Source organism: Pyxicephalus adspersus, chromosome 1, assembly GCF_032062135.1.
Source record: "Pyxicephalus adspersus chromosome 1, UCB_Pads_2.0, whole genome shotgun sequence".
NCBI classification, from domain to species: Eukaryota; Metazoa; Chordata; class Amphibia; order Anura; family Pyxicephalidae; genus Pyxicephalus; species Pyxicephalus adspersus.
The window spans coordinates 46,396,687-46,411,850 of record NC_092858.1 but is presented as its reverse complement, the minus strand read 5'-3'; the positions used below and the strand labels follow the sequence as shown (position 1 = coordinate 46,411,850).

The following is a 15,164-nucleotide window of genomic DNA, read 5'->3' as shown; positions in this document are numbered from 1 at the left end:
CTTGTTTATCACTGATTGGTGTTTTAACCCTTCATCAGTCCACTATTTTATTATTCTTGTATTGTAAACCTGGTCAAATATGTTGCAAAAAAATTAATGGTTTCTATGGGTTGTATATACTTTTTTTACATACTGTTAGTGACTGGCATTTAGATAGTGAGCACATGTTAAAATCATGGACCATTGTGGAAAAATAGACACTAAGCTGGGGCGTACATGATAAGCTGATGGCATCAAGCTCATAAGCTAATAAACCCACAGACCTAGGTAAACGTAGGCACAGATATAAGGAGCACAAGCTAAACTCATGGACCTATGGTAAAGTGGTCACCAAGTTCAGGAGTTCATACTAAATATGTGGCATTAGGCTGGGAGCAACCACTAAACCTGTATACCGATGTGGAAGTAGGCATGAAGCTGGAATGCACAGGCTGCCTTTGCCATTATAACACAAGCTGCAAACATAATGTGTCACTCTACATTGTATAAAGTATCTGTGGCTTCCAGGAAACAAGGAATGAGTGTGACAGTGGGTTCAGAACAACACAATTTTGATGTTAGCTACTAACACCACCACTCTTTAACAAATAGACAAATAGTCTAATAAGACTGCCTCCTCCTATTCCTCCAGGAATGAAGCCCCAGAAGGAAACTGAACGTGCAATAATTAGCTTTATCATTCAGCAAATGATTCACCACATGAATTCCCAGCAATACAAGGTAATTAGGCCTATGGCTATAGAAATATACACTTTTAGTATTTTTTAATAAACAGTTTATAGTAGAATAGATGAAACATACCTGGTGGTCGTGAATATTTGCAGTAGAAAGTGCAGAATCAGGAAATGTAACATAAAATGATAGTTTTACAGTAATCAGTGGTAAAGCTGATATTGAGCACATTTCAATTCAGTTCCTGGAAAATTCTGCAAAACGTTTCTTAAAAATGAAAACCATACAGTGCTCTAACCTTTATTACAAATCAGATATATATATATTTCTTGATGCATTGCTTCATACATAGGGAGGCATCTCACTGCAAAATGGAGCAAAACTTACCTATGTACATCTATTCTGTCTTAAGTCACTAATTCATTCACTAATGAATAGCACAAGTCCATATCTTGTTCAGGGTAAAGATCCAAACACCACTTGTGTGCCAGTGTTATCAGGACAGCTGAGGAAGTACATCAATATGGACATTGTTAGTACCTGTAGAAAAGAACAGCTGATATGGTGGATGCATCTTTTACACTACCTGGTTGGTTATCATTCAGCAGCTCTATTGGGGACATCTGCTAAGCATGGGGTGTATTGTATCTTACTTTATGTAGTGCAGTATGTTTGGTAGATTTTTTTATATCATTACATCTGGTTTATGGTTTATTGGATTCTTTTGAAGAAAACCTCACATTGCACTGTTACTGTATTCCTACCTTGCATACCTTTCATTTATGTAAGTCTAGGAACGCCGTTTGTTATGCATAGCATGAGAAATGTTTGTGGATAGGATTCCTTTTTTTCAGCTGCAAAGGGTAGCACGGTGCAAATTCTAGTTTCACTGCTTATTCCCTCCATTGAAGTGGTATGTGCTACACACATGCCAATCCTACTTCACATTTACTGTGATGACAATGAAGCAACAGTGAAGAATTGCCTAAAGTACAAAATTCCTAAACTACAGCATCTTTTAGCATAGACTGGTGAAATAAAATGAGTGTCAGCACATGTACTCGTATTAGCCCAAGAGCCCAGAAACCTATGTGCTTGAATATGCCAATCTTCATTTGAATTTGGAGTTTGGCACTTTGGCCTGGCCCATCCTGTGTCCCCTTTTTAGTGAGGCTCATCAGTCACAAGTGGAGAGAATAAGCTCTAACGTACAGGATTTACATACGGGAGCACTCCTAGTTTTGGGTACCTGGGAGATCTGCCAGGTGTCCACACATATCTGGAGCCGGTATTTTATGAGATCAAAATTTAGTGTGATGACTGGTTTATTTGAAGTATGTAAGAAATGTTCTCAGCGTGAGGATGAGTGAGGTAAGGACTGGATGATTTTGTTTTCTGATGTACAATTTAACAGGTATATGAATCCAGAAAGCCATTTGATGAAGTAGATCATCTAGAATAGATAAGAGAGGTGATATATCACATAAAAAGCATACTTTATATCTTTGCAAACCTTTGATGATTTTTATAATGTTCCTATGAAATCTGAATGCTTTTTGGGTCTAGGAAAAATATTTGAGTGGTCCTTAACAAAAAGCTGTAAAGCACAATGTGTTTTTTTGGGGCAACTGCTGGGAAGCAATATCAGAGCAAAGGATTTCCGAATGTAGTAGATGGTGGGGGGATGAAGCTCTACATTGAAGATAGCAGAATGTTGTTATCGCCGGAGGGACATGCATCTTATAATCCTCTGGCAGCAGAAAAGTAGAAAGCAGCCAGACACAGAGGACATTGGATGAACTAATGTCTGCCTGATTGGACAATGTTATAGCATGATGATTACAAGAAGGGAGCAAAGAAAGAAAAATATAAGAATACAGAACGCTTTGTGTCTTGAGAAAAATATATGAATACAGAACGTTTGTGTCTTGACCAAATATCACATTGCTGCATGTATTCTCTGTGCTGCTTCATTATGAACTTTTCACAACAGGTTATTTATTGCTTTGTGACATTCACAAAAACTATACTCAGCCATAAGAAGTATAATGAATACTTCATCTGTATGTATATATTGCATTGGACAACCAGAAAAATATAGCTGCAGATAATACACATTGGCAGTCGGCTGCTGGTTTACTACAGAGTCTGCACCTGTGATTCCTCTTTCAAGACATTTTTCCTGGACAGTACAGCGTTAGCCTATAGAACGAAAGGCTAAAGTTAATTTGCTTGTAGACTGGAAATGCTGCTGGGAACGGACTGAGAACAGCACAATTAAACCAGAAAATCAATGTTTTCAACTCAAGATGTTTGGAACATTGTGAACTGATGCAGATGTTGAATGTAAAGCCACAGAGGAATGATGGCTGTAACAATAAGGAAAAGTGCAGTTATCAAAAGATATTTTTTTACATGTATATATAATAGCTTTATAATGATTTTTTTTGTCAGAAGTGGCTTCTGATCAATAAATCTTATGTTTATGTCTTAAAGTGCTGTGTACTTAAGCTGTACAATAAAGATTGCTATGAAAAATCCTGTGGTACCTATGTTATGATTAATACACATTCAGCTGCATAGTCTGAGCAACATAAAAATGTGTTTATTTAAAAAAAAAAAAGTTTCATTTATAGTTCAATTTATATTATCTGCAGCCAGGTACAGTTTAATATAATGTATTTCCCATAATTGTAAGCATCGACATATTACAGAGAACGCATAAATCATTAATCTCTACCCCCGTTCTATGATGTAACCAATCATCTACTGTCCCTACTACACTCATACAGTACACACAACTTAGAAGTAAATCTCCTTTCCAGGCAATATTCAAATTGTAGACAGGGTTCCACACATTCATCCTCTTGTGACCTATGTACAAAGCTTGGGGGTCTGTTGTATGTTCACATTAGAAAGATATGCTGCCACCATTTCACCTAACAGCAATACAATATTGCATCGTTATCATATGAAAAAGAAAATGACACATTCTGAGTATTTTTCCTGCAATGGTGTGTAATTAGAATACATGGTCTAGAAGGAGGTGGGAGCTTATGACTCATACCTAAATCTATTGGATTTCTGGGGCCTTTGTCTTCAAGTCATGTTTAATTATTTTACACAGCTTTAAGATAATGTATAGATTTTCACCAAGAAGCTTGGGTGTTATCAGCAAGGTTACTGGGTTACTATCCTGCAATATCCCGGGGCATTTCTTATTCTTGAAGGTTATTTGTAATTCTTCTGCAAGGACGAAGAGTCATTTATTCACATTGAGCAACAAAATCACTTAATGATTCTGGCCCCTAAAGAATAACAGACATGGTAGTGAAGAATATTTTTCTGCAAATCAGTGTACAAAATGCTTCTTGCACTGTTAAAGGGACCCGTGATGAGAGAAGTATGGAAGCTCCCATTGCCAGTTCCCAAGGGTGCAGATTCACAGCTGTCCTTCCCATTCTGATGTATAGCAAATGGCTGGTTTGGAACAAGCAAGCATTGGAAGAAGCCTAAGCCTTGTTATCTATGCTTATGGGAGGAGGTTCCTTATTCATCGTACAAACTAAATTTGTAAAAGACGGCTCACTGCATTCCAAGCCAGCACCAGATCTTTTTGAGATAAAAAAAGTCCATTTTATCTAGTATTGCTGTATAAATAACACTCAAATACATTGTTATCTTGTTTTTAATGATTTCCAATGGAGAGCAGTCAGTCATATATTCTTATTTTAGTATGTATGTATTAGTAAAAATTCTAGTTCCAGGACCTGGAGAACCTGTGTGTGTGTGCAGGTAAAAGGAGGGGTGGTTGTCAAGCTCCGATTTAAAAACAGAAAGTGGCCTTTGCATATGGGGGGGGGGGGGGGGGGGTGCACAGGACAACTAAAGTGTTAGATTTTTTATACTTGCACCCTATTGCACATGGTGTATATAGCATTTTAGAATATTTCACTGTACTTTAGCAGGTCATGCTAAGGAATAAAATAGTCAAGGTCGCGCTGACATTTCTCTTTTTTCTTTATTTTTTTCCTACATGGAAAAACATTTCAAATACTTTCATATAAAATTAACCAGATGATTTTCTTCTTGTTCTCATTGTGGATCAATGACAATCTTCTCTCAGTACCTCAGGCATTCAGATATTTTGCATGGTGTTTGATGTGATCATTTATAAAAGTAGTGATAAAGAAGTAGCTATGATCGTAGCCCTGAAAATATCAAAAGAAAATACAATACATTTAACAATACAGACAGCCTAGTTACATGATGGTAACAAAGCTATATTTACAGGGTATGAAATCGTATTCTAGTGACAGAAAGGTTGCTGGAAATAAGAAGAGAAGTGCTGATAATTCTGCCCTTGACACTATCTCTATAGACAGCACAGTTTTACCTTCATAGCAAATGTGATTATCAGCCAGTCAACAAATAATCATCTTCTTCTATGCTCATAAAGACTCTTCTAGTATCCACTGTGCCCACAGGGAAACTAATACTGTAGGAGTAAAGAATATTGTCCCTTTCTGAGCATTCTGCAGCCAGCAGGACAGAATTATACACCGCCACAATGCCTTCACTGAGAACCATGAATTCACTGTAAATACAGCTATCCTGCCCTCTCGTGTAAATGGAATATCATCCAAGATGTGCCATTAAGTAGATGCAACTACCATGGCACGCTCCTGTGTATGTAGTTGACCGGCACAGTACTGCAAGGCCAAGTAATACAGTGTGCTGCAATATTTATATCTGGATAATGACAAATTTCAGACTGTCACTTACAGTACAGGTTGGAACAAATTGTAAATACAGTTTAATTTTATTTATTGGGTGCATTAAAAGCTTGTTCAAGGATACAAGATTAAAGGTCACAATTTATTCCAAGTTTTCTGCTTTTACAAAAGTCTTTTAGCAATGCTACAGTATATAAATAATGTTTTATTTGCAATTCCACAAGAATAAAAAAAAAAATAAAAACACACACAGGTCAAAATAGGAACTACAACCAGGACAACAAGAATCATATTTATTAAAGGGCTGAAGGCTTAGAACTTTTTACAATATTTATATTTATATATACTATTCCTTCATGTCCCTGTGACAATTGCAGCTCCATTTCTTTACCAGGTGTCACAGGAACAGGAAGAGAAGGAAAAACCACCATGATGGGGTTGTAGTCAGAAATTAAACCTTACAGATATTTACATTCTCTGTCTAAAAATGAAAAAATGCTTGTCTTGCTGGTTTCACACACATGCATTGTGTTGCGGTAAAGTAATCAATTCATTTTACAAGGACTGCCAATGCACCCCCGACTATAGGAAACTACACCTGACCCTTATTCATAAGGAATTGTGTTATAGAAATCAAAGGTGTGAAGACAGCCTTAAGCATACATAAAGGGTAAAATATGTTATTACTTGTCAATGAAACTTGCTTGAGAAGCCTTGAATTTCTCTGTACTTATATAAGTAATATAATAATACTTGCCTCTTGCAATCTGAAGACTACAGGGATTTTTCGTTCAGTGCAAGCCGCAATAAAATTGTCAGGCAATAGTTGCCCTGCAGACAGGAACTGGTCATCTTTTCCTTGGTCAATTAATATGTCCAGTTGTGATCCTGAGTATGTCTTCACCAGATAAGTTGCATCGTATGCCTTAAATCAGAAAACACACCATGTTCTATACACTACTGTAAAAGATCAGCCTGGTAAAGCAACCGCATTGTAATAATGGTTGTAAAGTCAGGGAAGAAACTAAGAAGAGGATTTTACTGACCTCCCATTTAGTAGCATCAGAACCCAAATATCCACTGAAAGCTTTCTGACCCCATGGGCATTGTATGGGGTTACAAATTGGTGCAAAAGCCGAGACAGTCTAAGACAAAACCAAGGACAATAAATTTTAAATAAAACTCGTTCTTTACATTTTTTAAATACATTTTTATTGAACAAAACCACATGACTTCCAGTCTGCAGATTTTACAATGATTCAGCTATATCTGATTTTAATATAATTATGTCAATACACACTGCATGCAGCAGTTTGGCCTCAGTTGTACAGGTCACAAAGTAGTTTATGTTCATGTTTCTTATGCTGTGATTCTATTTAATTATATGTTTGTGCTTTGCTTACCACTTCTAAAAAAATAAAATTAAAATCTCTTTTCATCCTGCACCATTATCCTTGTCTTAATTACTGAAATACAAAACACACTTCAACAGATGTTACAGGATCAGCAGAAGATCTCAATATAAAGTTGAATCATCCTTTCAGACATCAAGATACTCTAGAAAGCTTAATTGTGGGATTACATTCGTCACAAATATTCGTGGGCAAGATGTTCCTAAACAACAAGATGAACACAAGAGCTGCGATTGGTATTGTTTAACCACTTCTGGGTCTCAACCAGCAGAATGTGCAATTCTCTTCCCAAATTAAAGAAAATAGATAAGAAAGTAACTAATCATATTCATTCACCTCAAGGAAGGAAACGCACAAGGTACATTTTTTGTATGGGATACACACAAGACATAATTAATCCCAAATGAATTGCTTTTAAAGTACATACTTTCTAAGAATAATATAGGGACAGTCGTTGTGGAGCTTCTCCTAAACATTCTGGTTTCCTGCACATTAAGATAACTTTCTGAAATTAGTACTTTGTGATTTCCTTATCTGGAACAGGTATGTAAAATCAGAAATCAGTAAATGTATGTACTTGATACTGGTTAGCAACTCAAGCAATTAAGCAAAAGGGACAGCAGGACCGCCAGCTAATTATTGTTTTCTGAATGGAAAGTCAAAAATGGCAGCCCCAAATGTTACTCATAGGAAGGGTTTCCAGTAAAGAGGGTAGCACACAGCAAGGTTGCTGAAAATCCACCGTAACCCACACATGTGCATCCAAACAAAGAGCAAATACCACCAGACATGCCAACCAACAGACAAATGTAAGATAACAAAATATCAAACAGCCTATACATATTTCAGGTCAAGTATACCAAGCTACACAGAAATGTAAGATAAGACAATGAGCTTAGAACTGGCAATATTGATATATGAATGATTTGCCAAATAAAAATATCTAGGCTACATAAAAAGAATATTTCATTCAAAAGAGGAGATATACCAATTATTGGTTGCCAGAAAACTGCCACAGAAAAAAAAACATTACCTTGTATTTCCCAGGATTCTTCAGAGCGCAGATTAAAGCACCATGGCCCCCCATGGAATGCCCAAAAATAGAGATTCTATCTGGGTCTGTTGGAAAATTTCCATTTATAAGTTGTGGCAGCTGAAAAAAAAAATTATAAAAACGAATCAACTTGGTATCACATTACTATTTAAACCTAAACTAAATACGAATACTTTTTTGATATCTGCTGAATGTTTTTTAAATATAATAAGTAATAATATATAAACATCAACCCGACTTAAGAGAGCAACCAAAAAAAAAAAAAAAAGACGCCTGGCATTTTATGTATCACAGTGACAAAATGTACAAAACAGACTTCCTGTTTACACTCGGCTACTGATAGGAAAGTTAGCAGCCATCCAATCAATACAATATACAAGGATGTATTATCTTCAAGGAAAATAGATATGATTTCTAAGATAGAAGGTGGGAAATATGAAGAAGCCCGTTACCTCTTCCACTACGTAAGAATACATTCTATAGTTAGTTTTCCAGGGATCCTCAGTCGCATTGACATAGAAGCCAGCACCAGTACCAAAATCCCAACTATCTTCTTCTCCATCAATATTGCAGCCACCTGAAACAAAGAAAAGAACATCTTTCAAGTATGTAGATTGAATCAACAACCTCACTACTAGAATAAAGCTTTGTCACCTAATACAACATCAGGCATGTTACTGACCCAGGCAACAACGATGTCATGAAGAATTAAGTATTTTTTACTGCAAGCATTTAGGTGCTGGGACACCCATCCCTCTTATCTTACTGAAACACATACAATTCACAAAAAACTTCGTTCCTGGGCTACTTTCTGATGAACTCACAACGGCCTGTTACACTATTTAAAAAACACATCGGCTATACCTGTAAAGTTCTCACCCCTGCTCTTATTCAAAAAGGTTTTGGTAGAAGTAATATTTTACATGTAAAGCAATATAGAAAAAATGATCACACCCAGGAGCCATAAGGGAAATCAGGAGATGTGACATACAGACATTTTATTTAGCTTTATCCCATTCCAGTGCAGCAATTCTTTTGTAATGACACCAGAGATTCTATATGAAAATCTAAAAATAAAATACAAAAACCTACGTGGGCTGGTGTCAGGTGCAACAACAATCAGGCCGTGTTCAGCAGCAGCTTGATGGAAGGCAGCCTTGGTGATGAAGTTTTGTTCAGTGCATGTTAGCCCTGCAAAAGGAAACGTAAAAACACTGAAAATATTATCTCACATTTGAAAACCAATGTCCATAAATACAAATGTTACATGTGATTCATTGTGTTTTTTAAACATTTGAAAGAGAACACCGCCTTTAGAAATACATACCTGAAAGCCAGTATACAACTGGACATTTAGATGTTTCGGCCTTAGGGGGTAAATAGATCCCAAATCTTATTTTACACTTGAGTTCTGAGCTAATAAGGGAAAATAAAACATTGGTAAGAAATACAATGTAATACAACAGAACAAAAATGAACAAATGGGTGTTTTTAGATCACATTTCCCAGCAGCCTGTATGAAGTACAGTAAACCAGGAACACAAGTGATGATATTCTAGGAAGAATCAAAGTATTTTTAATGGAACAATAGATGTTATGAAAACGTAACTTTTGTTAGATGTGTAGTGTCCTAAATATATGCATTTAGCTTTATAATAATATTATGATACATTTGTTACATTTTTCTTTTCTTCACTGTGAGAAAAATGGAACAAATGTATCATATTACTGTGCTGAAAAGTGTGTTACAGAGTAAAGCTACGTACACACTTCCAATTATTATCGTTGGTAAACGAACGACGAACGATCCTGCACGATATCTGTGAACGATCGTATAGCACCGATCCTGTACATACAGATAACGACACGATCGTTCGTAGATATTGTACACACAATAGATGCGATCGTTTGAACGATACAGGAAGTTACGTGCACCACAGGAACATTCGTTCATCACGCATGCTCAGACCATGGACGATCAATGAACGATCGTACACACGAACGATGGTCAACGATCATCGTCCAATCCGATCCGCCGGTCCGGTCGTTCATTTCCAACGACTTTCCTCGTTCGTCGGCGTCGTTGGTTACTTTTTTTACGAACGATTTTTGCCCAATCGATCGTTCGTCGTTCATTTTGAACGATAAAAATTGGAAGTGTGTACGCAGCTTAAGAGATACTTGCGGAGCATCTTCTCAATGATTGCAGCAGAGTCTGCAATCATTGAGAAGAGTGTGCAATCGTCGGAGCACTACAGGTTAATTAACCTGTAGTGCCCCGGGGATAGTAGTGGAACTGCAGAGTTTATCTGCAGTTCAGTTCCCACGGTCACATGACCGTGGGAATTTTGTGGTAGCAGCTGTGACTGCAGGCGATCCCCAGGCACTAGAGGTTGAATGGGGTAACTTTTCACATCTAGTGCCCTGTGTTCTTTGATAGAGAAACTCTATCCAAGATCACATACAACTAGTAAAGGGCTGTCAGAGCAATCGTATTGCTCTTGCAGCCCTTAGTAGTCCCTAAAAATAACCCAAATTCTCCCACTATTGACTTCAATGGTGTTCAAATTCGGCATTCGATCACCTGAACAATATCTCACTATTCGATCAAATAGCTGTCAAATCGAAAAGTGAGATATTCGACCAACACTATTTATACAGCTTTTTGTCCAGTACAATTTTTTTCTCCCTAGTGGTGACAAAAGGAAAAGCTTGGTTGTGAATCCAGTGTGTTTTCAGCATAATTCTAAATAAATTTCAATTAATTAATCGAAATAAAACCTTTCACTAATCTATGGTGATAGACATACAATGTGAATAGGAATATTAAGATGGTACAGAATGGACAGAATGCTTAGACTTTCATACATATTTACCTGTCATGTTCAAACACTTTCTGATATCCCTCAAAGCATTTATTACTGGAAATCTGTTTTAGTGCCATATTCTGTTGGAAACAAACACACATATTTATATTTAAGTACACATGCAGGTAATTCTACAAATATTTTAATAGAAAGTATTACAAATATCAAATTTCAACTATTTCAGTGGTGACGACCAAAACAAAACATTAAAATGTTCTGCACCCAAAGAATATATTTAATAGTAAAGAAATAATAATAAAGATATGAATGACATACTGTTTGTTTAGCTTTATGTATATTGTGGGGTTTGGTATAAGATATAATTATAAACAGTTACAAGTTATATTATTCACAATAGTAATAGAGTACCTGAAAAGCAGTGAGTACTGTATTTTGATGTGATGATACTCTTATGGTTTGTATAAACTATAAAAACAAACAAAAAACACAAAAATACCACCATAAAAATCACCAAAAAAAGAATAACACATAAGTACGTCCCATAATAATTTCCACAATGTGGTAAATCTATCCTCTAGAATAGCAGTCACCAAGCAGTGGTCCGTGCGTCCCTGAGCAGGGTCAGAAGGACAGCACTGGTTCCTAAATAACCAACATCTGCACATTTGACGGCTGCTGGCAGTGAGTGCTGGAACTGCTCCCGGCCACCCCTATTCATTCTGATGGGGCTGATGCTGACAGAATATGTAGAATCTCCCAAAGACAGCCAGTTCCTGGAGTGTGCTTAGAATAAACACCATAACCTTACCATAGGTGTGAACCTAGCCTTAGGGTTCTGTTTTTTGTATATTTTTCTATTGTTAAATAAATGTTTGAATATTCTTCTTACTCATTGAGGCTTTTCTGTTTTACACATTGCTCTTATCAGTTTAGGTGATATTGGATAATAAGATAATTCTGCTGTATATTAATCTTCACAAATATATACTAGGGTTAGAATTTTAGGGTGACTGATTGATATCTATTGTCATCTTTCTTTTCTTGTTTTCTCTTTTTATACATATATTTGTATTTTGTAATTATTTTATTGTCTATTCGTGAACCCCGGGTTCCGTTTAACGAAACGGGGCTCTTAACCTCCCTGGTGGTCTGAATATGAAAATATTTTTAAAAGTCAAAACGTTACATTTAAAAATACTTATTTTAAAATTTCCCGCTCTCCAGCCGCACACTGTGTCCCATGCCCACTCAGCATCTGCGCCCCCAACGTTCACATGCCAGGGACATCGATACCGGACATCGCTGAAGGACACCGCAGACATGTGAGGACCAGTTAAGTTTTCCAATCCCATTGAAAATTAACCCTGAAACAAACTTGGGAATACCGCCAGGGAGGTTAATATCCACCAAAATACATTGTATATATTGTTGTGGTTATTTTATTGTCTATTCCTGAACCCAGGTTCTGTTTAACAAAACAGGGCTCTTCATAAATGCCTGCTAAGGTACTGGCATTATTTTTTTTATGATCTACATCATATTGTTTCATCTCTTTTCCACCTTACATATTTTGTATAGGCTTGATATATATATATGGAAATGATTTTTATGGTTTATAGTTTTTAATTTGTTTGTATATTTTTTCTACTGTTAAACAGTACAGCATCCATTCAGTCCTGCTGCTTGGTGCCACCATCCTAGGTACACAAGTCCACTCTGAATTTCACACATGATCAACAGGTTTCTTTTTATCAAACCGGGTTTGCATTTACTTTAAGATTATAAAAAAATTAAAGGTTGGACCACCCCTAATTTAATTGTCCCTGATTTTGGCTGGGTCTAGATGTACGTTTTTTAAAAACGCATGTAAACGTTCCTATTGCGTTTTTATGCACTCCCATTAGAGTTTAAAAGCTTGCCTTAATTATATTTGTAAATATATAACTGTAAATATGTAATTACAATATAATAATTGTAATTATAATTACAAAAACATAGGGAGCTGAAAAGTGTGCTGCAGGAGAGCACCATACCCCTCATAGCCACAAGGGGCCCCTGGTCAGTTTAGCAAAGGGGCCCAAGTCAATTCTGCATCATGGCGACTGTTGGCAACATCCAACACTGGCACCTAGAATGTTGGGGGCCCCAGGGCTTTCTGTAGATTACCTGGAAGTGAATGTCTATGTATCTGCTTTTCAGTACTGCAGTCCCTTCTGGTGAGCATGTGCTTGTATTATATACTCCATATATATATATATATATATATATATTTCTAGATGCAAACTAAATCAGGTCCATGACTTTGTAATTTCACTGTGTGTCATGGAAGTGTCTATGTACAGCTATTATTAAGGTGGTGATAGAGCAGGGGGAGTGTGTCTCTCTCAGTGTCCTCCCCATGACAGCTCTGATATACGGACAGGTGACCGGCCTGTCATTACTCCCCCAGCCTATAGCTCACATACACACAGACCGGTCCGGCATTATAGCCAGGCCCCATATCCCCCTCACACACTGCACTGACATAGCAATATGCACCAAGAGCATATTACTGATAAGAAAACTAAGCGGTGCAATGAGGAGAAATGCCGCTGTCTTACGATAAGGACACATGTCGGTGTAATTCCCGCCATACACAGCCTATACATTGCATACAGAGCGCTATGCCGCTACCTCCCCCTCACCTGGAGCGCACAACTCCACAGCCGGACTAGCATGAACGAGATGCGCAGGCTCAGCACAGACGGGGCGCAGCATCCAGACCGCTGCCTATAGAGAACACACTGCCCTCTGCAGGCTAGGAGGTGACTCTGCTACAAAGATGCACTTGAAAGGAATAAAACTGCCAAGTACTTATCTTGGTTTCTTGAAAGTCTTTTGTGCTCTCCAACAATCTGCATTTGAGCTTCAGAGTTCACTGCCAGTTGCATTTCACCATCTTTTAAGCAGCTTTTGTGAGATATGTCATGTCCAAAGCTTGAAACACACCTTTTCGGTGGTCTTACAGGGGGCTGAAAAATATCACAAGGTTTAGGTCTAAATGCTTAACCGGGCAAGTCATCTCCTGCCCAATAAGTCAGTTCTGATTTTACTGGGGGATATCAGCACAACCGAACAGCACTAACATGAAGGGGGCGCTAGAGAGGCTGCTGCTGGCCCATGACGTCACCCTGGTAGAAGAACCTGATTGTGTGACTGAGGATGGGAGTATGTACTGAATGAAAGGGGTATGAGGACTAGGGAGAGAGAAGTTTACAGATATAGAGGGAGGTGTACATGTATGGAGCCTCAGCATGCTTCATGAGACAGCACCAGGCTATAGTTGTGGTGTAATATGGGTATGCCTTTGTTGTGGGGGCAGTATATTGTTACCTAAGAGGGGGCACACTGATCCCAGTGAGAACAGAAATCACATTGGTGCCAAGAAAACAATCCCCCTGGTTCAGTTGAAATAAGAATTACATTGTGGCTACGGTTAGGGAGGGGTAATATTGCCACATGCTTGATGTCAGCGAAATGAACTATTCCCTATCAATGGCATCAGTGACAGAGATATTGCCCCATCTTTGTTGTCAGCAATAGAAATAGTGCCCCATCTTTGGTTTCATTTGATGAAAGGTGCCGGAATATTTACTTATTATTGGTGTTAGTGGGAGTTTTATTGCCTTTGAATAGGAGTGCCTCTTTTTTAGGTAGAGTTCCATTTTTGTAACAATGTTAGGCAGTTTTCAGGACATCATGAGATAAGTCCTTAGGACAGGAAGTGTTGAGAAAGTGGGTTACCCAAGAAGGGTGATGGTAGAAAAGGAAAAGGCTGTTCTCCACCCAAGAGAGGGTCTAGAAATGCACTAGAAGGTAACCCTTGGAGGGAACACCCCATTTATCCAAAAATTCCATATAGCCTCATCAGAATATCACTACTCCCCCATAGGTGTAAGGAATATTGTCCCATTCTCAGTGTCAGTGGGGGAAATCATGCCCTATTGTTGAGTCATTATTTTGTTCATTACAGAATACATTTTTACGGAAATTCCACCTATTTTATTAAAAAATTTTAGTTTCCATTTGTGATATCCAAATCAGCAAACACTCTTTTTACATTTTCTGCAGAGCTTCTAAACTTACTAGTGACACATTTCCTTTTCATGTATCACAAAATATTTTTTCTTACTTAGGAGGAATAAGGCTTGATATTATAAACTGTTTTTTCTCTGCCTACACCTGGAAGTGTTCAGCACATTTGGGTCAGAGGTGTAAGAATCTCTGTGCTATAGGCAGATAAGGAGCAAATTGGAGATTCTGATTTCTGTGCAAACACAGAAAGCATTAGAGGTCCGATGGACCCCATGATTCATTCTATAAAGAGTATGGCACTGATTTATTAAAGCTCTCCAAGGCTGGAGAGAATACACTTTCATCAGTGAAGCTGGGTGATCCAGCAAACCTGGAATGGATCTGGTTC

At 37.6% G+C, this 15,164-nt stretch overlaps 1 protein-coding gene across 2 annotated transcripts; it reads right to left on the bottom strand.

The window, feature by feature from the left end:
* Nucleotides 1-4,674: 4,674 nt before the first annotated feature.
* On the bottom strand, nt 4,675-13,477 carry ESD (esterase D). Of its 2 annotated transcripts, XM_072409889.1 has the most exons (10): nt 13,387-13,477; nt 11,111-11,167; nt 10,751-10,821; nt 9,202-9,290; nt 8,967-9,065; nt 8,327-8,451; nt 7,854-7,973; nt 6,455-6,553; nt 6,166-6,333; nt 4,675-4,883 (listed from the first exon to the last, which is right to left on the bottom strand). In XM_072409889.1, the coding sequence occupies exons 1-10, from the start codon at nt 13,417-13,419 to the stop codon at nt 4,803-4,805; spliced, it is 942 nt and encodes a 313-aa protein (XP_072265990.1). In that variant the 5' UTR covers nt 13,420-13,477; the 3' UTR covers nt 4,675-4,802. The 2 variants fall into 2 exon arrangements, with proteins under 2 accessions (XP_072265990.1, XP_072265999.1); XM_072409898.1 differs by lacking the exon at nt 11,111-11,167 and having other exon boundaries at nt 13,387-13,436.
* Nucleotides 13,478-15,164: the final 1,687 nt, after the last annotated feature.